Genomic DNA, 22,587 nt, shown 5'->3' with positions numbered 1-22,587 from the left:
AAGTTCTCCAAGTCTCCACTAGGTTAGCTAGATACAGAGTAGTGATTGGTGTATTTACAAACCCTGAGCTAGACACAGGGTGCTGATTGGTGTATTTACAATCCCTTAGCTAGACATAAAAGTTCTTCAAATCGCCACTAGACTCAGGAACCCAGCCGGCTTCACGTAGTGGATCCCGCCCCAAGGCGGAGGGCAGAGCTGCCTGCCACGCCAGCGCTGTGCACCCGCACTCCTCACTCCGTGGGCGGTTGATGGGAATGAGCGCCCTGGAGCAGGGGGTGGCGCTCATAAGGGAGGCTCCGCTGGGCAGGAGCCCACCACTGAGGCGGGGCTGGGACATGGCGGGCTGCAGGTCCGGAACCCTGCCCCGCCGGGAGGCGGCTGAGGCCCGGAGAGAATTCCAGCGCGGTGCATGGGGGCCGGCAGTGCTGCGGAACCAGGCGCAATCTCGGCAGCTGCTGGCCCGGATACTAAGCTCCTCACTGCCCTGGGTCTGTGGCACCCGCCAGCCGCTCCCAGTGCAGGGCCTCTCCCTCCACACCTCCCTGCAAGCAGAGGGAGCTGGCTCTGGCCTCAGCCAGCCCAGAGAGGGGCCCCCACAGTGCCGTGGTGGGCTGAAGGGCTCCTCAAACCCCACCAGAGTGGACGCCGAGGCCAAGGAGGCACGGAGAGCGAGGGCTGCTAGCATATTGTCACCTCTCACTGTCAGCTTGGAAGGGACGGGTCTCCAGTTTGTCCCTGGCTCCTTCCTGCTCCGTGGAGTGGGAGGCCCCCGTCTGCAGCTGCACCCTAGAGGGAATATCCTGCCTGCTCTTAGCCACCCTGAAGAGCACAGGGAGGCTCAGATCCGCAGCAGCAGTTTGGGCGGGGCTCCTGCCTGCTCTTTAGAGCTGGAGGCCCAGGTCTACAGCCAGGAGAGGCAGCTGCAGCTGCACCTGGGAGGGCAGACCCTGCCCTCTCCTGGCGCCCCACTGAGAGCTTAGGGAGGCGCCGATCCACAGGCACAGTTTGGGCAACTGCAATCCCATCCAGGAGGGTGGGGCTCCTGCCTGCTCCATAGAGGAGGAGACCTGGGTCGATATCCATAGTTTGGATGGCTTCAGAGGCATCCAGGGAGCTCCTGCCCCAACTCAGAAGGGATGGGACTTCCACTGGCTCCACGGAGTGTGCAGCCCCAACCGCGTCTCCCTGCAGCAGTCAGCGCGATGGCAGCAGCCACTGACATCACAATCACAGCTGGGAAAGTAGATGAGCGCTGGGCTTGCCCAGAATGGATATTTGAACATGAATTACCTTTCACGAGATGCTGTTTCATCTCTTCTCAAGCCTGTAATTTAAGGTAAGTAGATTATTGTGGTTATTCCACCACCAACAATTCTTCCCCTTAACAAACATTTAATCTTCATAGTTAAGAATATTTTTTGTACATGAATTATGAGATTCTGTAATTTAAGTGCATTTCAATTTTTAGAGAAAGAAGATCCATAGATGTTTTATTACTCTGAGGATTTTTAAAAATTATGTTTTTCAAAATATTGGCTATTTTAACCCTGAAGCATTTTTCAAGGAAAATCATAATTATGGTTATGTAATAACCCTGACGCATAGATGATTAACTTCTGTGGAATTTACTTGTATACTTGAATAATCCATTTTCTAAGATTTTATTTCAAATAACTATTTAAGTAATTACTAAAGGTCCAGTATGTGTAGGTATATATGTGTGGAATTTTGTGTAAAAATTTAATAATTTAATAATTAAATGTTTAAAAACGTTTAACTCAAGGTCATCTTAGTTGTAAACAGCTTCTGACTCTTCCTCAAACTTGCAAAGGTAAATAGGAGATTTATAGTTTTAAGTTGATTTTGAGTGATGGAAAAGTTGGGCATATAAAAACTGAAGGTTTTATTTCAGTAGAGTAGCTACAGGAAAAAGAAATAATGAGATAAAGTGTAGAACTATTCCAACTTTACACAATCAAATTTATAGCATGTCATGTTTATCGGGTAAGAGAATATTGGAATCAACATATTCCAGTGAAATCACACCCTGTTGTTCATCATTAGAGAAAAACCTGGGGAGTACAAACAAGTTACTAGTAAGATTGTCTATACTTAATTACTTTACAGATAGTACTGGACACATACTTCTAAGTTAAAACATGTTTTTGCTCATATTGCAGAATATAACTGTGACCATGGTGATAGTCACTTTAGAAAGTGATTTTTATAAAAGAAGATAAAAGAGAAAGTAATCCTCCATCAAATTAAATTTAAAATAGGTAGAATCTTGTGCTGATTGTTTAAAACATTTACAAATAAAAATACTTTTCTAAGATTAGACTTAACAGAATTTGAACATTTTGAAGTCAGTTTGATCAAATATGTGATAATTTTAACACTTGGTGTTCAGAAGCATGTTATTGATTTAATATACGTAAAGTTATCTGCAAATGTAGGAGAAGCTTTACTATGAAATGATTTTCAGACAATATTCTTTCTCACATTGCTAAACTCCTAAAATTTTTGAGATTATTTTAGTCATTTTACTTAAAAGAAAATAGTGTTTCATTCCCTGGGAAATTGCAAGTATGTACTGAGGAGATGTCACAATAAGATAAAACTTTACCATAACTTGATAAGTAAGAAACAGAGTATCCATTCACTTAAATTGCAGGATGACATTACTTTCAGGTTATTGAAAATAATTGGGAAAAACTTTCTCAGCTAGCCAGTCATGAGTGGCAGCATTCAGCTATTACATTCAAATCAAGCCTGCAGTTTATGCACCCTGATGGCCCACTAAATGGAGTTTTATTGCCATTGCTGATTTCAAGGATAATGGATACCAGATCTAACTTCCTCTAGTCAAGTTGGTGATATCCGTAAGCTTATAATGTTCATTCCTTTCTTTAATCTTTAGGAAGCATGGGCATTTGCACATTGTGCAATATGAATGAACCAGACAATAAAAATCCAGCAATAGTAACACAAAATATTTTAGAGAATTTCTTTGTGTCATTTCATAAAAAAATTTGCATGCATGTATAATAATGAAGTTAACCAAAATAATTGTATCTGTTGGCTTTACTTATTTTCATTTTTTGTTAAACACAAATCACAAATCTTTAATGTCTCAGTCTCCACTTCATTATGAACCATCAACTATAATTAGATAAACTCATTTCTCTTATTTGTTTGGTATTATTCTACCGAAAAATTTCTTTTGAAAATCCTTAGCACGTTATGTTGCTGTGTTATGTATCCAGCTATGTTTTTGAAACTTTATTTTAAGATACTTATGAGAGAAATTATATTTCCCAATTATTAGGCATGATGTAAGTGCTGAGTATCATATGTGGAATATAACAGATGATTTGTTAATATTTGTTGGGTTGTTTACTTATGTTTTAACTTAAATATGTATCCTGCATATCTTTGTTCATTGTTTGGCTATTTTACTTTTTATTTATTTATTTATTTATTTTTGTAGCTCTTAATTTTCTTCTTACTCTCTCTCAGCTTAACGAAGTATAATAGGCCAGGTGCCGTGGCTCACGCCTGTAATCCCAGCACTTTGGGAGGCCGAGGTGGGCAGATCACAGGTCAGGAGATCGAAACCATCCTGGCTAACCGGTGAAACCCTGTCTCTACTAAAAATACACAAAAATTAGCGGGGTGTGGTGGCAGGCACCTGTAGTCCCAGCTGCTGGGGAGGCTGAGGAAGGAGAATGGCATGAACTCAGGAGGTGTAGCTTGCAGTGAGCTGAGATCACGCCACTGCGCTCCAGCCTGGGAGACAGAGTGAGACTCCGTTTCAAAAAAATAATAAATAAATAAACTATAATAGACAAAATTATATATATTAATGATTATAACATGATAGTTTGATATATGTAGACATTGTGAAATTATTATTAAAATGAAACTAATTAACATGTCAGTAACCTCACATAGCTGTCATTTTCTATGTATGTTTCTAAATTAGATAACCACTAAGATCTAAGTTTGAAATTTACCACTGTGAGATTAAAAATCTTATTTTAAAAGCTCAAATAGTAAATTTAATATTTTTATAATATATAATTATCATCATAAACTTTGAAAGTTTTGGTGTCATTTCAGAATATTAAGCACTAAAATGCTTATATGACAAAAATATGTTTTAAAATAATCAATGGATTTTTGTGTATTTCAATATATATGAAGTTAGATTAAAAATCATCCTGTTGATGTCTCAATTATTTGTACTAAAATTAGAATTTAAGACAAGTATGTTCCATGTGAAAATCGGAGAAAAGTTAGCCATCATGGTACCAAAGTATTCTAAATCATAAATTTACTTCAAATTAATTTATTTTTGGAAATTAGCATTTCAAAAATAATATTTTTACCTTGTACCCTGTTGTATACAAAAGGAAGTACCTAATACCCCTAAAATAAATACCTGAAGAGTTGTAAAGTGAAAATGTTACATGTTAAGTTAGGCAATGTACTCCTGTGATAAATATTGAACTATTTAATAATATAATTATATAATGAAAGATATTACCACAGAACAGAAAAAAAAAATCAGGGTTTTTAAGCAAAAATAATATTCTATTGATAATGTAATAGAAATACGGAAATTTTTTTTTCAAAATGTGAAGTTTTATCTTTTGTAAAAATTATCTTCTTCACAAGGAATAGAATGCTCATCTGGAGTTGGATTAATTTTTCTTTTCCCCATATACTCAGTAGTGGGATAGTTACATTGAATGGTAGATCTACTTTTCATTTTTTAAGAAATCTCAGCTGGGTATGGTGGCTCAAGCCTGTAATCCAAGCACTTTGGGAGGCCAAGGTGGATGGATTGCTTGGGCCCAGGAGTTCTAGACCAGTCTGGACAACATGGGAAACCACATCTCTAAAAACAAACAAAGAAATTAGCTGGGTGTGGTGGCATGTGTCTCTAGCCCCAGCTACTTGGGAGACTGAGGCAGGAGAAATGCTTGACCCCAGGAGGTTGAAGCTACAGTGAGCTGTAATCATCACTGCACTCCAGCCTGGGCAATGGAGCAAGACTCTGTTACGGGAAAAAAAAAAAATTTTAAGTCTCTATACTGTTTTCCATACAGGTTGTACAAACTGACATTACCACCAGCAGTGTACAAGTGATCCCGTTTCACCACATCCATGTCAACAACTATTCTTTTTTGACTTTTTGATAACGGTCATTCTTGCAAAAGTAAAATGATATCATTTTGTAGTTTAAATTTGTATTTCCCCAGTGATTAGTGATGTTGAGCATTTTTTCATATTTGTTGGCCATTTGTATATCTTTTGAGAAGTGTTTGTTCATATCATTGACCACCTTTAGATAAAATTATTAATTGTTTTGTAATTTGTTTGAGTTTCTTTTAGATTCTGGATATTAGTTCTTTGTTAGATGCATAGTTTGTGAATATTTTCTCCCATTTTGTGGGTTATCTGTTTACTCAGATGATTGTTACTTTTACTATACTAGTTAAATTAGGTCCTATTTATTTATTTTGCTATTTGTTGCATTTGCTTCTGGGTTCTCAGTCATGAATTCTTTGCCTAGCGCAGTATCTAGAAGAGTTTTCTTAGGTTATCTTCTAGAATTTCAATGGTTTTCTGTCTTAGATTTAAGTATTTGATCCATCTTGAGCTGATTTTTATGTATGGTTAGAGGCAAGGATCTGGTTTAATTCTTTTACATGTGACTAGTCAATTTTCCCAGCATGCTTTATTAAATAGGGTGTCATTTCCCCAATTTATGTTTGTGTATGCTTTATCAAAGGTCAGTTGGTTTTGAGTATTTGGCTTTATTTCTGGATTCCCTATTCTGTTCCATTTGTCTATGCCCCTGCTTTTATACCAGTACCATGCTGTTTGGATAACTATATCTTTGTACTATAATTTGAAGTCAAGTAATGTGATGCCTCCAGATTTGTTTTTGTTTGTTTGTTTGTTTTTAGAATTTCTTTGGCTATTCAGGCTCTCTTTTGTTTCTACATGAATTTTAAAATTGTTTTTGCTATTTGTGAAAAACGATATTGGTATCTTGAAAGGAATTGCATTGAATCTGTAAATTGCTATGGGCAGTACAATAATTTTCATAATATTAATTCTTCCAATTCATGAGCATAGGATGTGTTTCCAATGGTCTGTGTCATCTGTGATTTCTTTCAGCAGTGTTTTTCAGTTCTCCTTGTAGACATGTTTAACCTCCTGGGTTAAGTATACTACTAGGTTTTTTTTTTTTTTTTTAATTTTCTATTTTTTAACTTGCAGCTCTTGTAAAATGGATTGAGCCCTTAATTTGATTCTCAGCCTGGTCACTGTTAGTATATAGCCATGCTACTGATTTGTGCACATTGATTTTCTAATATGAGGCTTTACCGAATTTGTTCATCAAATCTAGGTGTCTTCTGAAGGAATCTTTAGGGTTTTCTAGCTATACAATTACATCATGGGTAAATAGTGATAATTTGACTTCGAATTTGGATACCCATTATTTCTTTCTGTTGCCTGACTGCTGTGGATAGGATATACTGACTAGAAGTGGTAAAAGTGGGCATCCTTGTCTTGTTCTGTTTCTAAAGGGGACATGCTTTGAACTTTTTCCCATTCAGTAATATGAGGAAAATTTGGCTTTGGGTTTGTCATATATGGCTTTTATTATTTTGAGGTAAGTCCTTTCTGTTCCTAGTTTATTGAGTGTTTTTATTATACATGGATGCTGGATTTTATTGAATGTTTTTCTGCATCTATTGAGGTGTTCCTATGGATTTTGTTTTAAATACTTTTTATGTGATCTAACACATTTATTTATTTGCGTATGTTAAGCCATCCCTGCAGTCCTTGGATAAAACCCACTTGATCATGATATATTATCTTTTTGAGCTGCTGCTAGAATTTTGTTGAGGAATTTTGCATCTATGTTCATCAGGGATATTGGTCTGTAGTTTTTTGTTGTTGTTATGATGTCCTTTCCTGGTTTTAGTATCAGGGTGAAACTGGCTTTATAAAATGAGTTGGGAAGGATTCCTTTTTTCTGAATCTTCTCAAATAGTTTCAGTAGAAACAGGACAAATTCTTCTTTTAATCTTGGGTGGAATTCACCTCTGAATCCATCTGGCCCTAGGCCTTTTCTTTTCCTTGGCAATTTTAAAATTACTGATTCAGTCTCACTGCGTGTTATTCATTTGTTCATAGTTTCTATTTCTTTCTGACTTCATCCAGGAGGGTTGCATGTTTGCAGGAATTTATCCATTTCCTCTAGATTTTCTAATTTGTTTGCATAGAGGTGTTCATAGTAGTCTCAAATGATCTTTTGCATTCCTGTGTCATAAATTGTAATGTCTCTAATTTCATTTATAATTGAATTTATTTCAATATTCCCTTCTTTTCTTGGTTAATCTAGCTAATTGTTTATCAATTTTGTCTATCTTTTCAAAGAATCAACTTTTGTTTCATTGTTTTTGTACTTTTTTGTTTCAATTTCATTTATTTCTGCTCTTTGTTATTAATTTCCTTCTGCTAGCTTTGGGTTTAGTTTGTTCTTGTTTCTCAAGTTTCTTCAGATGTGACATTAAGTTGTAAATTTGTGATAGCTTATATCTCTATTGTTATTCATTTCAATGAATTTTTAAATTTCGATCCTGAAGTTATCATTGACCCAAAAATCATTCAGGAGCAAGTTGCTTAATTTCCATGTACTTCTATAGGTTTGAGGGTTCCTTTTGTAGTTGATTCCCATTTCATTCCACTGTGGTCTGAGAAGATACTTGATATGATTTTGATATTTTTAGATTTATTGAGACTTGTATTGTGGCCTTTCATATGGTCTATCTTGGAGAATGTTCCATATGCTGATGGGAAGGATGTATATTCTTTAGTTCTTGGGTAGAATGTTCTGAAAATACCTCTTAGGTCCATTTGTTCTAGATCATAGTTCTGGACTATAAAGATAAGCCATTTACCTGGCATATCTTTTTCTACCCATTTATTTTGGGTTTATATAAATCCTAACATGTTAGGTGAGTCTCTTGAAGATAGCAGGTATTTGGCTTGTGATTTTTTTTTTTTTAAATCCATTCTGCCAATCTGTATCTTTTAACGGGAACATTTAGGCCATTCACATTCAGCATTAATACTGAGATTTAGGAACTGTTCCAGTCATTATGTTAATTGTTACCCAGATACTTTGGTTTCTTCACTGTGTTATTATTTTGTAGGCCCTGTGAGTTTTATGCCTTCAAGAGAGTCTGTATTGGTGAATATTCTTTGCTTCAGGATTTAGAACTCTCTTTAGCATTTCCTGTAGGGCTGCTGTAGTAGTCATAAATTCCCTCAGCATTTGTTTGTTAGAAAATGACTCTCTTTTTCCTTCATGTCTTATTGGCTAAGAGTTATCCTGTTTAAGGAGGCTAAAGATAGGAACCTGGCCTCTTCTGGCTTGCAGGGTTTTTTGGTAACAAGTCTGCTGTTAGTCTGACAGGTTTTCCTTTATAGATTACCTGGTGCTTTTGTCTCACTCCTCTCAGTATTCTTTTTTTCACATTGACTTTAGATAGTCTGATGACTATATTCCTTGCTAAAGTATTTTTTTGTGATTAATCTCCCGGGAGTACATTGAGCTTCTTATATTTGTATATGTAAATGTCTAGCAAGGCCAGGGAAGTTTTACTTAATTATTCCCTCAAATAAGTTTTCAAAACGTTTTGCTTTTTCTTCTCCCTCAGGAACATCAATTATTCTTAGGTTTGGCCACTTTACATAATCCTTTGTTTCTTGTAGACTTTCTTTGTTTCTTTTTATTCTTTATTTTTGTCTAACTGGGTTGATTCAAAAGCCTTGTCTCTGAGCTCAGAAATTCTTCCTTTTACTTTTTCTAGTCTACTGTTAAACCTTTTCATGGCATTTTGTGATTTCCTAAATGTGTCTTTCATTTAAGAAGTTCTGAGTGGCTTTTCTTTAAAATATTTATGTCTTTCAAAAGTGTTTTCATTCATATCGAGAATTGTTTTTTAAATGTATTTATTTGGTTTTCCCCTTTCTCTGGTACCTCATTCGGTAGCTTAATAGTCAACCTTTTGAATTTTTATCTGGTATTTTGAGTGTTTTATCTTGGTTTGAATCCATTGCTAGAGGATTAATCTGATCTTTTGGGGGTGTTATATAACCTTGTTTTGTCATATTACCAAAATTATTTTTCCAATTTATTCTCATTTGGTAGACTATTCTAATTATTCTTGAATTTATTTTTTATTTGACTTTTTAAAAGATTTCTTCTTCTTCCCATTAAATATGTGACTTTAATGTTTACAGTTTATGGTAGCCTAATTCAGCTCTTGGTGCTTTCAAGGATGAAGTCTTCATATGATGTCTTTGGTTATAGAGAGTCTTTGTATGATGACTTTGTCAGATACTGGTTGTAGTAGCAATGTGCTCTGTGTGTCAGAAAGTTTACTATCTCCTATTGGGTTGGAATGGTAGAGGTCTCCTGAAGTTTACCTCATTTCCCCATGTTGGGCTATTTGTTTGTTTATTTATTTATTTATTTATTCAGCCTTTTATTGACTGAGTTGGATATTTCAGACTTCAGGCCGGCAGGGACAATGTCCTGGGGTAGAAACCAGTTGTGGCTAAAGTAGGTAGGTAAATGCAATGCCCACTGGTGGGCAGAGGTCACAGCCTTGACAAAGCAGAGGCGGCTGGAAGCGTTCAGTGAAACACACTGAGGTCTTATCAGGGGAAGAGTAAAAGCCACCTCTGCTCCTCTCTCAGGCTAGCAGGAAGAGGGTTTACCTCTCAGATGGCATTCCTGACACAGCGTTCTGGCTATTCAGATCACGGAGACCCTTTTTGTTTTCTTTATTCACTTGCAGGAATGTTGATCTTCCAAGTAGACAGGAAATGTGATTCTACCTTTTTTTTTTTTTTTTTTTTTTTTAGACGGTGTCTTACTCTGTCACCTAGGCTGGTGTGCACTGGTGTGATCTCAGCTCACTGCAACCTCTGCCTCCTGGGTTCAAGAAATTCTCCTGCCACAACCTCCCAAGTAGCTGGGACTACAGGCACCCGCCATTACACCTGGCTAATTTTTATATTTTTTTAGTAGAGGCAGGATTTTGCCATGTTGGCGAGGCTGGTCTCCAACTCCTGTCATCAGACAGTCCACCTGCCTTGGCTTCCCTAAGTGCTGGAATTACAGGCATGAGCCACCACGCCCAGCCATGACTCTACTTCTTGTGCCAACCTGAACCTGCAGGTTGCTCCACCTATGAGGATATAGTTACCCTGAAGTGTTTCTGAAAGGCTGTCTATAGGTGCATCCACACTGAGCTTCCACGGGAGAGGCCCCAGCTGTTTTTGCACTGGGGAATGAGGGGGGAAAGGAGTACCCTTCTCCAAGACCCTTGATAAGCAGCAGGTCTGCCTCTCTGTTGAGATAAAGCTGCAGGCTTTATTTATTTATTGAATCCAGCACTGCTACTGTGCTTCTGCTGAAAGAAACTTCCCACCAGTGGGATGTTCCCTTGATATGGTACACTTCCTCTTCCCCTGAAAGTAGTAGTTCCTGAAAACCAGACTGTGAATGCTGTTGCTACTCTGGGTTCAGCTGCAGGCTGATGCTGGGGAATGTCTGTAAGGGAGCCAGTAATGTGACTTATCCTCAAGGCTCACAGAAGTATGTACCATCTCCTGCTCTGATGGGGGTGGCAAGGGAATAATATGAACTATGTGAGATAGTTTCTCTCACCACAGCATTTCTCTCAGCACAGAGAGTTTTTAGCATGAAGGGCTGTTGAATTTTGTCAAAGGCCTTTTCTGCATCTATTGAGATAATCATGTAGTTTTTGTCTTTGGTTCTGTTTATATGCTGGATTATTGATTTGTGTATGTTGAACCAGCCTTGCATCCCAGGGATGAAGCCCACTTGATCATGGTGGATAAGCTTTTTGATGTGCTGCTGGATTCGGTTGGCCAGTATTTTATTGAGGATTTTTGCATTGATGTTCATCAGGGATATTGGTCTAAAACCCTCTTTTTTTTGTTATGTCTCTGCCAGGCTTTGGTATCAGGATGATGTTGGCCTTGTAAAATGAGTTAGAGAGGATTCCTTCTTTTTCTATTGATTGGAATAGTTTCAGAAGGAATGGTACCAACTCCTTGTACCTCTGGTAGAATTCGACTGTGAATCTGTCTGGTCCTGGACTTTCTTTGGTTGGTAGGCTATTAATTATTGCCTCAATTTCAGAGCCTGCTATTGGTAGGCTATTAATTATTGCCTCAATTTCAGAGCCTGCTATTGGTCTATTCAGGTATTCAACTTCTTCCTGATTTAGTCTTGGGAGAGTGTAAGTGTCCAGGAAATTATCCATTTCTTCTAGGTTTTCTAGTTTATTTGCATAGAGGTGTTTATAGTATTCTCTGATGGTAGTTTGTATTTCTGTGGGGTCAGTGGTGAAATCCCCTTTATGATTTTTTATTACATCTATTTGATTCTTCTCTCTTTTCTTCTTTATTAGTCTTGCTAGCGGTCTATCAATTTTGTTGATCTTTTCAAAAAACCAGCTCCTGTATTCATCGATTTTTTTGGAGGGTTTTTTGCGTCTCTATCTCCTTCAGTTCTGCTCTGATCTTAGTTATTTCTTGTCTTCTGCTAGCTTTTGAATGTATTTGCTCTCGCTTCTGTAGTTCTTTTAATTGTGATGTTAGGGTGTCACTTTTAGATCTTTCCTGCTTTCGCTTGTGGGCATTTAGTGCTATAAATTTGCCTCTACACACTGCTTTAAATGTGTCCCAGAGATTCTGGTATGTTGTATCTTTGTTTTCATTGGTTTCAAAGAACATCTTTATTTCTGCCTTCATTTCGTTATGTACCCAGTAGTCATTCAGGAGCAGGTTGTTCAGTTTCCATGTAGTTGAGCAGTTTTGATTGAGTTTCTTAGTCCTGAGTTCTAGTTTGATAGCACTGTGGTCTGAGAGACAGTTTGTTAAAATTTCTGTTCTTTCACTTTTGCTGAGGAGTGTTTTACTTCCAACTATGTGGTCAATTTTTGAATAGTGTGATGTGGTGCTGAGAAGAATGTATATTCTGTTGATTTGGGGTGGAGAGTTCTATAGATGTCTATTAGGTCCGCTTGGTGCAGAGTTGAGTTCAATTCCTGGATATCCTTGTTAACTTTCTGTCTTGTTGATCTGTCTAATGTTGACAGTGGGGTGTTAAAGTCTCCCATTATTATTGTATGGGAGTCTAAGTCTCTTTGTAATTCTCTAAGGACATGCTTTATGAATCTGGGTGTTCCTGTATTGGGTTCATTGATATTTAGGATAGTTAGCTCTTCCTGTTGAATTGATTCCTTTACCATTATGTAATGGCCTTCTTTGTCTCTTTTGATCTTTGATGGTTTAAAGTCTGTTTTATCAGAGACTAGGATTGCAACTCCTGCTTTTTTTTGTTCTCCATTTGCTTGGTAGATCTTCCTCCATCCCTTTATTTTGAGCCTATGTGTGTCTCTGCATATGAGATGGGTCTCCTGAATACAGCAAACTGATGGGTCTTGACTCTTTATCCCATTTGCCAGTCTGTATCTTTTAATTGGACCATTTAGTCCATTTACATTTAAGGTTAATATTGTTATGTGTGAACCTGATCCTGTCATTCTGATATTAGCTGGTTATTTTGCTCATTAGTTGATGCAGTTTCTTCCTAGCATCGATGGACTTTACATTTTGGCGTGTTTTTGCAATGGCTGATACCCATTGTTCCTTTCCATGTTTAGTGCTTCCTTCAGGATCTGTTATAAGGCAGGCCTGGTGGTGACAAAATGTCTAAGCATTTGCTTGTCTGTAAAGGATTTTATTTCTCCTTCACTTATGAAACTTAGTTTGGCTGGATATGAAATTCTGGGTTGAAAATTCTTTTCTTTAAGAATGTTGAATATTGGCCCCCACTCTCTTCTGGCTTGGAGAGTTTCTGCTGAAAGATCTGCTGTAAGTCTGATGGGCTTCCCTTTGTGGGTAACCTGACCTTTCTCTCTGGCTGCCCTTAACATTTTTTCCTTCATTTCAACTTTGGTGAATCTGACAATTATGTGTCTTGGAGTTGCTCTTCTTGAGGATTATTTTTGTGGTATTCTCTGTATTTCCTGAATTTGAATGTTGGCCTGCCTTACTAGGTTGGGGAAGTTCTCCTGGATGATATCCTGCAGAGTGTTTTCCAACTTAGTTCCATTCTCCCTGTCACTTTCAGGCACACCAGTCAGACGTAGATTTGTCTTTTCACGTAATCCCATATTTCTTGGAGGCTTTGTTCATTTCTCTTTACTCCTTTTTCTCTACACTTATTGCTTCACTTCATTCATTTGATCTTCAATCACTGATACTCTTTTTTATAGTGGATCGAGTCAGTTACTGAAGCTTGTGCATTTGTCACATAGTTCTCGTGTTATGATTTTCATCTCTATCCGTTCTTTTAAGAACTTCTCTACATTGGTTATTCTAGTTGGCCATTCGTCAAATCTTTTTTCAAGGTTTTTAGTTTCTTTGCACTGGTTACATAATTCCTCCTTTAGCTCTGAGAAGTTTGATCGACTGAAGCCTTCTTCTCTTGGCTCATCAAAGTCATTCTCCATCCAACTTTGTTCCATTGCTGGCAATGAGCTGTGTTCCTTTGGAGGGGGAGATGCGCTCTGATTTTTTGAATTTCCACCTTTTCTGCACTGCTTTTTCCCCATCTGTGTGGTTTTATCTGTCTTTGGTCTTTGATGATGGTGATGTACTGATGGGGTTTTGTTGTGGGTGTCCTTTCTGTTTGTTAGTTTTCCTTGTAACAGTCAGGACCCTCAGTTGCAGGTCTGTTGGAGTTTGCTTGAGTTCCACTCCAGACCCTGTTTGCCTGGGTATCTGCAGCAGAGGCTGCAGAAGATAGAATATTGCTGAGCAGCAAGTATTGCTGTCTGATTCTTACTCTGGAAGCTTCCTTCTCAGGGGTGTACCCAGCTGTGTGAGGTGTGAGGTGTCAGTCTGCACCTAGTGGGGGATGTCTCCCAGTTAGGCTACTCAGGGGTCAGAGACCCACTTGAGCAGGCAGTGTGTCCATTCTCAGATCGCAACCTCCATGCTGGGAGATCCACTGCTCTCTTCAAAACTGTCAGACAGGGACATTTACCTCTGCCAAGGTTTCTGCTGTTTTTTGTTTAGCTATATCCTGTCCCTAGAGGTGGAGTCTACAGAGGCAGGCAGGCCTCCCTGAGCTGTGGTGGGCTCCACCTAATTCGAGCTTCCCAGCGGCTTTGTTTACCTACTTAAGCCTCAGCAATAGCAGGCGCCCCTCCCCCAGCCTCGCTGCTGCCTTGCAGTTAGATCTCAGACTGCTGTGCTAGCAATGAGGGAGACTCTGTCGGCATGGGACCCTCTGGGCCAGGGATGCGATATAATCTCCTGGTGTGCTATTTGCTAAGACCCTTGGTAAAGCGCAGCATTAGGGTGGGAGTTACCCGATTTTCCAGGTATTGTGTGTCTCAATTTCCTTTGGCTAGGAAAAGGAATTCCCTTTCCTCTTGCCCTTCCCAGGTGAGGCAATGCCTCACCCTACTTCAGCTCTTGCTGGTTGGGCTGCACCCGCGGACCAGCACCAACTGTCCAACACACCCCAGTGAGATGAACCCGGTACCTCAGTTGAAAATGCAGAAATCACCTGTCTTCTGTGATGCTCACACTGGGAGCTGGAGGCTGGAGCTGTTCCTATTTGGCCATCTTGGGCATGCCCCTATATTCCTTTTTATAATAAGGGAAATATTGCAACTTTTTAATACTGCTTGTGTTTAAGGATAAAATATTTCTGTATCATTCTAGTAATATTCATAATCAAGCTACAAATGTTGAGGAAGATGGAAATTGTCCAAAAAATATACTGATCACTTTAAAAACAAGTTCGGACACATCTTCTTGCCATGCTAACAAATATAGAAGCTTCTCCAATGTGATTGGGGTTTAATGATTGCCGGGTGAGAAGCTTTGTGAAGTACAAACCAGCTTGCAAGTCACTAGTGGCAGCTAGAGTATGGATCTAAAAAAACAAAAACAACAACCCAGAACTGTGTGTTATGTATTTATGTATGTATGTGTATGTATATTATCTGTGTGTATGTGTGTATGTACACACACATACAGGTATACTGTGGATGTATATACATACATACACTTACTTGACAAATTCAAAAGAAGGGATTAACAAGAAATTGTGATACTACATTTGAAAACTGAATGTGAACTTTAAGTCCATATGCATTTTCTTTCAATATTCATACTACAAGAAATGTAAATTAGAAATCATTTAACACATAGGAATTGATTATAATACATAACTTTTATAAAACCTAGCATTGTCAGGATATAAACTATCTGAATCTAAGGACTTTTAAAGTATGTAATCATTAAAATAGAACAGGAGAAATTATCTGGTTCAAAATGTTTTGGTGCAGAAAACAACATGTCATTGATAGATAAATCAATATGCTAAAAACTAACCGGCAGGGAGCGGTGGCTCACGCCTGTAATCCCAGCACTTTGGGAGACCAAGGCAGGCAGATCACGAGGTCAGGAGATCGAGATCATCCTGGCGAACAGGGTGAAACCCCGTCTCTACTAAAAATACAAAAAGTTAGCCGGGCGTGGTGGCAGGTGCCTGTAGTCCCAGCTACTCGGGAGACTGAGGCAGGAGAATGGCGTGAACACAGGAGACGGAGCTTGCAATGAGCCGAGATAGCACCAATGCACAACAGCCTGGGCAACAGAGCCGCGAGACTCTGTCTCAAAAGAAAAAAAAAAAAGCTAACCAACTTAAAAATGGGGGATTAATAGTTAAACTCTTTTTCATCCTATAAAATTGCTCCATTGTGAAAAACTGGGAAATTCATACATTAAAAAATAATTGTTACTTTCTCAAATGAGATTTGACTTGTTATTTAATCGTACCTTCACTAATATATAAGAAAAACAAATAATATGTTAATAAAAGGAAAGGTGACATTTGAAAAATTATATTTATACTAAATTTTATGAATTTGAAGATATTAACTTTAATAATTCGATAGGACATACTATGTTGTCTTAGTCTTAATTCATTGAGCTATTTCTTGAAGAAACTTGCATCTTTAATTTTCACGATGCTATTTACATTAACGAAATGAGTAGGTGTTTAATGAAAAAAAGGTCAGTGTTAAGTAATAATTATCTAGTTAGTAGAATAAGAACACTTGATTGTTGTTGTCTGCAAATAGTGTTGAATGAAAATAGCACTTTAAGTGATAAACAGAACTGCGTATACAATACTAGAATCATGTAAAAGGAATTTCCAGTAGAGAGAAAATTACAATATTTCACAACTGAAAATGGCATAGACTGCATATGGAAAGAATAATCATCATTCATAAAATCTAGACAATATTATGTGTTTAAATTTTATGAAAAACTATGTAAATAAAATATTCAATCCATACATTGTATCTCAGATTCTTTTAACATAACATTTTAGAGAATTCCATACCTGAAAATAAAATTAAGAAAAACTCATACCAAAAGAAAAACAATTTAAATGGTTTGGAAATATTTAATTATATAAGACATAAAAAATAGCCCCTTCAAGTTTTTTGTTCATAAATCAGCTGCGTTGTAACTTACTGAATATATGTATAACATATTCAACATTGTTCTTTAAATTATTGTTAAAATTTATCCAAAAACTTTTGCAGTATGAATACAAACTTCCAATATCTTTTTCAAACATTTGACAAAATGGATAAAGATAAATACAAATGATGGGCAAAATAACACACATACATCAGCCCTAAAATTATGGGAGGGAGCCAAAGTCATGGCAGCAACTTGGAAAAACTTGTAAGATTGAATCATCCAGAAATAATTCCCTTCTAGAGAAATAAATTTAAAAGGCATCCTGGCAAAACCAGAAAACCCGTTAATCTGGAGGGATAAGAGTTGCAAGGTATGTTGGCCCTTGTAAGACAAAGAAACCCAAATCAAGAAAAGTAATTTTAGTGTCAATGGATCAACCTTATTTTGGATGACAGAATAGAAATAGGAGCTAAGGTAGAAACACCAAAAGGTAAGCCCAGATATGGTAGAGTGTTCCTTTGTTTTAAAATCTTACGTAAATGAAGATTTTATAGCAATGCATTTTCTAAGTGGACAACATGCATATTTGTAAAATAAGTTATACAATGTATCCCCTAAAGTAGAACTAACCTGTAGATTAAAAAATATATAAATATACATAGGTTTCTAATTGACTGTGTTGAGATTCTTATTTAACATTTTACACAGCAGTACATTCTCATTTTATCTGAATTCTTGTTGATCACTTGAAAAATTTTAAATATTTCAAATCCAAATATTCCAATAAAAATATAGAGATAGACATGCAAATTATAGTTTAATTTCTCTAATGAACATACCATGCATTATATATTTGTTATTTAAATTCAGCAGTGTATTGAAAGCATAGCTTTATATGTCTTTCTTCTATTGGCTTAGAACGACAACAGCAACAACCTTATTGTTGTATGCCTGATAAATCAAAGCCTGGGATGCTCGGACAACCTATTCTGGAACATTTCTTCACAAAACCCTTCTCTCCTCCTTGTATTTATTCATCTCTTGCTCAATTTCATAATCCCCCACTTGTTTATTCCCAAACTACACACGCGCGTGCACACACACACACACACACACAACCTTATTGCCCCTAAAAAACAGATATTCTTAAATCTATTCCCTGCTGAAAATGCCAATATTTCACCCTAAATGCACAGTCCAGGCCTTTTTTTTTTTTTTTTTACGAAAACTGCTTTTGCCAAATTCTTGAGAAGTTCATACCTTCTTCTGAAAAAACTAGAGGGGTCTGGTAAAGTAATTTTCTGAGTGGGAATAACAAATGCTCTTCTTGGAAAGTCAGAATACATAGAAGTATGCAAGATTCTAGGAATAACTAGCTGGGGGTGGGGAAACCTAAATTATAAAGATCCCAAAACTTTTCCAATATTGTAAGTTTAGCATGGGTACTGTATTAGAATTCTCCACATTCACAAAATCAATAGGATATAAATATGGATATAGATGTGGATATACATATGTAATATATATTAGGGAAATTGGCTCATGTAAACTGAGAATTTCCATGACAGGTCATCAGCAACCAGGAGACCCAGTGATGCTGCTGTCATCCAGCAGTCCATTTTTGAAAGCCTCAGAACCAGGGAAGTTGGTGGTGTGACTCTCAGTCTGATACTGAAGGCCTGGGAATCTGGAGGACCACTGATAGAAGTCCTGAAGCCCAAAGGACAGACAACCTGCAGCTGTGAAGTTTCCACTGTATTAGTCCATTTCCACACTGCTAATAAAGTCATATCCCAGACTGGGTTGTTTATAAAGGAAAAAAGTTTAATTGACTCACAGTTCCACAGGGCTGGGGAGACCTCAGGAAACAATCATGGCAGAAAGGGAAGCAAACACGTCCTTCTTCACCTGGCAGCAGCAAGGAGAAGTGCTAAGCAAAGGGGGAAAAGCCCCTTATAAAACCAGCAGGCCTCTTGAGAACTTACCATCAGGAGAACAGCATGGAGGTAACCACCCCCGTGATTCAATTACCTCCCATCAGGTCCCTCCCATGACGTGTGGGGATTATGGGAATTCAAGATGATATTTGGAGGGGAACACAGCCAATCTATATTGTCCAGCTTGAGGAGAGAGAGAAAGAAGATTACCTTTCCATTACCTTATTTGTTGTATCTGGACTCAGCCGATTGGATATTGCCACACCACATTGAGGGCAGATCCCCCCCACTCAGTTCACCAGTGTCCTCTGGAAACAACCTCACAGTTACAGCCAGAAATAATACTTTGCCAGTTTTCTAGGTATTCCTTCATCTAGACAAGTTGACACCTAAAATTTGCCTTCACAGGTCTGTAACTCAGAGACAACAGAAATAAAGAGATCCTTGCTAAAGTCTCTGGGGAAAAAGAACAATGTGAAAACATGGGTGAGTTTTAAGTTTCCAGCTATGGAAGCCTAAAACTGTTTCTCTCTGTCCTGTCATTTCTCTACAACTTTATTCTTCTTTGTTAAAGTAGTTGTACAAGTTAGGGTTCTAAGCCATCTTTTTTTAGTTACTATTCATTGAGATTTCTCCTGCATGGTGCGTATTTCTGTCTTGTTAATCAATCTTTTTGTTAAAGAGCCCCAGCTGAAAATTTTAAATGAATAGAAGTAAAATTCTGCCTCCCTTAAATTTAAACTTTAGATAACAGGATTACTCTGAAGATGTAGTTTTAATAAGCTCTAGTTATATGTATTTTAGCTTGCATTTAATTCCAAAAGACACTAAAATAATGAGAAATAGAGAAGGATAAAATTATGTAACTTCTGTATATTTTTATATGTAAAGTGAAGAACATTTTCCGAAGAATTTTTTTTATTAGTATGCTTGGAATGTTAATTAAAGTAGCAATGCATGAAGCTTTTTTTTTTTTCCAGAGCTCTGGAGAATATTTAACACAAAAGAATGGAGAAACAAAGGGAAAAACACATGAGACGTATGGAAAATAACAGTGTGGCAGACAAGCCCCACATTGATCATAACATAAATATAAATGCATTAAAAACTCCGATAAAAATGTGGAGATTACAAAACCAGATTTTTTAAAGAAAAGGCCTTTGACAAAATTCAACAGCCCTTTATTCTAAAAACTCTCAATAAATTCGGTATTGATGGAACGTATCTAAAAATAATGAGTTATTTATGACAAACCCACAGCCAATATCATACCGAATGGGCAAAAACTGGAAGCATTCCCCTTGAAAACTGGCACAAGACAGGGATGCCCTCTTTCACCACTCCTATTCAACACAGTGGTGGAAGTTTTGGGCAGGGCAATCAGGCAAGAGAAAGAAATAAAGGGTATTCAGTTAGGAAAAGAAGAAGTCAAATTGTCCCTGTTTGCAGATGACATGATTGTATATTAAGAAAAACCCATCATCTCAGGCCAAAATCTCCTTAAGCTGATAAGCAACTTCAGCAAAGTCTCAGGATACAAAATCAATGTGCAAAAATCACAAGCATTCTTGTACACCAATAACAGACAAAGAGCAAGTCAAATGATGAACTCCCAGTCACAATTGCTTCAAAGAGAATAGAATACCTAGGAATCCAAATTACAAGGGATGTAAAGGACCTCTTCAAGGAGAACTACAAACCACTGCTCAGTAAAATAAAAGAGGACATAAACAAATGGAAGAACATACCATCCTCATGGATAGGAAGAATCAATATCGTGAAAATGGCCATACTGCCCAAGGTAACTTATAGATTCAATGCCATCCTCATTAAGGTACCAATGACTTTCTTCACAGAATTGGAAAAAACTACTTTAAAGTTCATATGGAACCAAAAAAGAGCCTGAATTGCCAAGACAATCCTAAGTCAAAAGAACAAAGCTGGAGGCATCACACTACCTGACTTCAAACTGTACTACAAGGCTATAGTAACCAAAACAGCATGGTACTGGTACCAAAACAGAGATACAGACCAATGGAACAGAACAGAGTCCTCAGAAATAATACCACACATCTACAACCATCTTGTCTTTGACAAACCTGACAAAAACAAGAAAGGGGGAAAGGATTCCCTATTCAATAAATGGTTCTGGGAAAACTGGCTAGCCATAAGTAGAAAGCTGAAACTGGATTCTTGCCTTACACCTTATACGAAAATTAATTCAAGATGGATTAGAGACTTAAATGTTAGACCTAAAACCATAAAAACCCTAGAAGAAAACCCAGGCAATATAATTCAGGACATAGGCATGGGCAAGGACTTCATGTCTAAAACACCAAAAGCAATGACAACAAAAGCTAAAATTGACAAATGGGATCTAATTAAACTAAAGAGCTTCTGCACAGCAAAAGAAACTACCATCAGAGTGAACAGGCAGCCTACAGAATGTGAGAACATTTTTGCAATCTACTCATCTGACAAAGGGCTAATATCCAGAACCCACAAAGAACTCAAACAAATTTACAAGAAAAAAAAATCCCATCAAAAAGTGGGCAAAGGATATGAACAGACTCTTCTCAAAAGAAGACATTTATGCATCCAACAGACACATGAAAAAATGCTCATCATCACTCACCATCAGAGAAACGCAAATCAAAATCACAGTGAGATACCATATCACACCAGTTAGAATGGCAATCATTAAAAAATCAGGAAACAACAGGTGCTAGAGAAGATGTGGAGAAACAGGAATGCTTTTACACTATTGGTGGGACTGTAAACTAGTTCAACCATTGTGGAAGACAGTATGGTGATTCCTCAAAGATCTAGAACTAGAAATACCATTTGATCCAGCCATCCGTTACTGGGTATATACCCAAAGAATTATAAGTCATGCAGATATAAAGACACAGGCACACATATGTTTTTTGCAGCATGAAACTTTATCCTAGACTTTTGCAATGTGCTTTCTATTAGATTATTCTCGTATTTGTTAGATTTTTATATTTGTAAGAAACAGATTATTTCTGCTTATTTGAAAATAGTATCACAGGATTACAAGTACCTAGATAGACCATTATCTGTAATAAGGCAATCCCAACAGATTACCGAAAGTGGGATAGAGTTGTATCAAACTTCTCTACTTTAGCTTTCCTGCCACTCTCAATAAGAGCCATTGACAATTGTTCTCAATAGTTTATAACATACTTGGCAAACTAATTATGCTCCCATCTGCAACCTGAATAGTTCCTCTAAATTCCTCTACTTGCATTGTTAAACACAAATTCACATCTTACCTTAAATAATTTTTTTCTAGAGTTGTGCATTAGTCAAGGCAAATTCTGGAGACGTTTATACGTGCCAAGAGTGTTCCAAGAATAATTATATGGGGGCATAGGAAGAACAGCTTTTACTAATATAAATTATATTCTCACTGTCAATTGAAGGGAAACAGAGTCATTATGTTAGTATAAACTAATATCATATTTTATTAAAAAAAGAAAACAGATATTGTCATAAATTGGTAGATTATTTAAATAATTTTCTAGAGTGTGTAAATTCAACCAATAGAAAATGAACAAAGAACAAGCAGAACACTACTTACATGAATTGCTATATTTTTATAATTTTAAAATGCCACAGACCAGAGTATTATTAGTAATCTCATAATAACTTTTTGTTATCTCTATTAAAATGGTGTATGGGGTGATTACACTCTCACAATAAATCACTAAATAAACACATTGATTGTACAATGTCTTTTAATTTTTCAGAGATTAATAGGTGAAAAAAATAGTGCATCAAAGGCAATGTATTACCATAAACTAAAGGTAAAGGCACAGCATAATAATTTTTTAAAATCCATCTCTCATTGAAAAATACTGAAGGAGATATTTGTATAAACTTGACAATATATTAAATATGAATTGATCATATAGATACATTAATAATCATATTTCCCTTTAGTAAATATTATTGGTTATATTTTTCACCATTAATT

General features: G+C 37.1%; 1 protein-coding gene across 7 annotated transcripts in view; it reads left to right on the top strand.

The window, feature by feature from the left end:
• Nucleotides 1-66: 66 nt before the first annotated feature.
• LOC110742498 overlaps nucleotides 67-22,587 on the top strand; it is a 136,122-nt gene continuing 113,601 nt past the window's right edge. For 3 of the 7 annotated variants that reach the window (XM_021933939.2, XM_021933938.2, XM_021933940.1), the window contains exon 1: nucleotides 598-1,339. In XM_021933939.2, coding sequence (XP_021789631.1) covers nucleotides 1,140-1,339 — 200 coding nt within the window. In that variant the 5' untranslated portion in view covers nucleotides 598-1,139. Of the gene's footprint in view, nucleotides 1,340-18,218; nucleotides 19,796-22,587 lie in introns of those variants that run through there. The other 4 variants (XR_002520218.2, XR_002520219.2, XR_002520220.2 and 1 more) reach the window with 4 other exon arrangements.

The sequence above is a fragment of the Papio anubis genome, chromosome 2 (genome assembly GCF_008728515.1).
Source record: "Papio anubis isolate 15944 chromosome 2, Panubis1.0, whole genome shotgun sequence".
NCBI lineage: Eukaryota > Metazoa > Chordata > Mammalia > Primates > Cercopithecidae > Papio > Papio anubis.
This window is presented reverse-complemented; position numbering and strand designations above follow the sequence as displayed.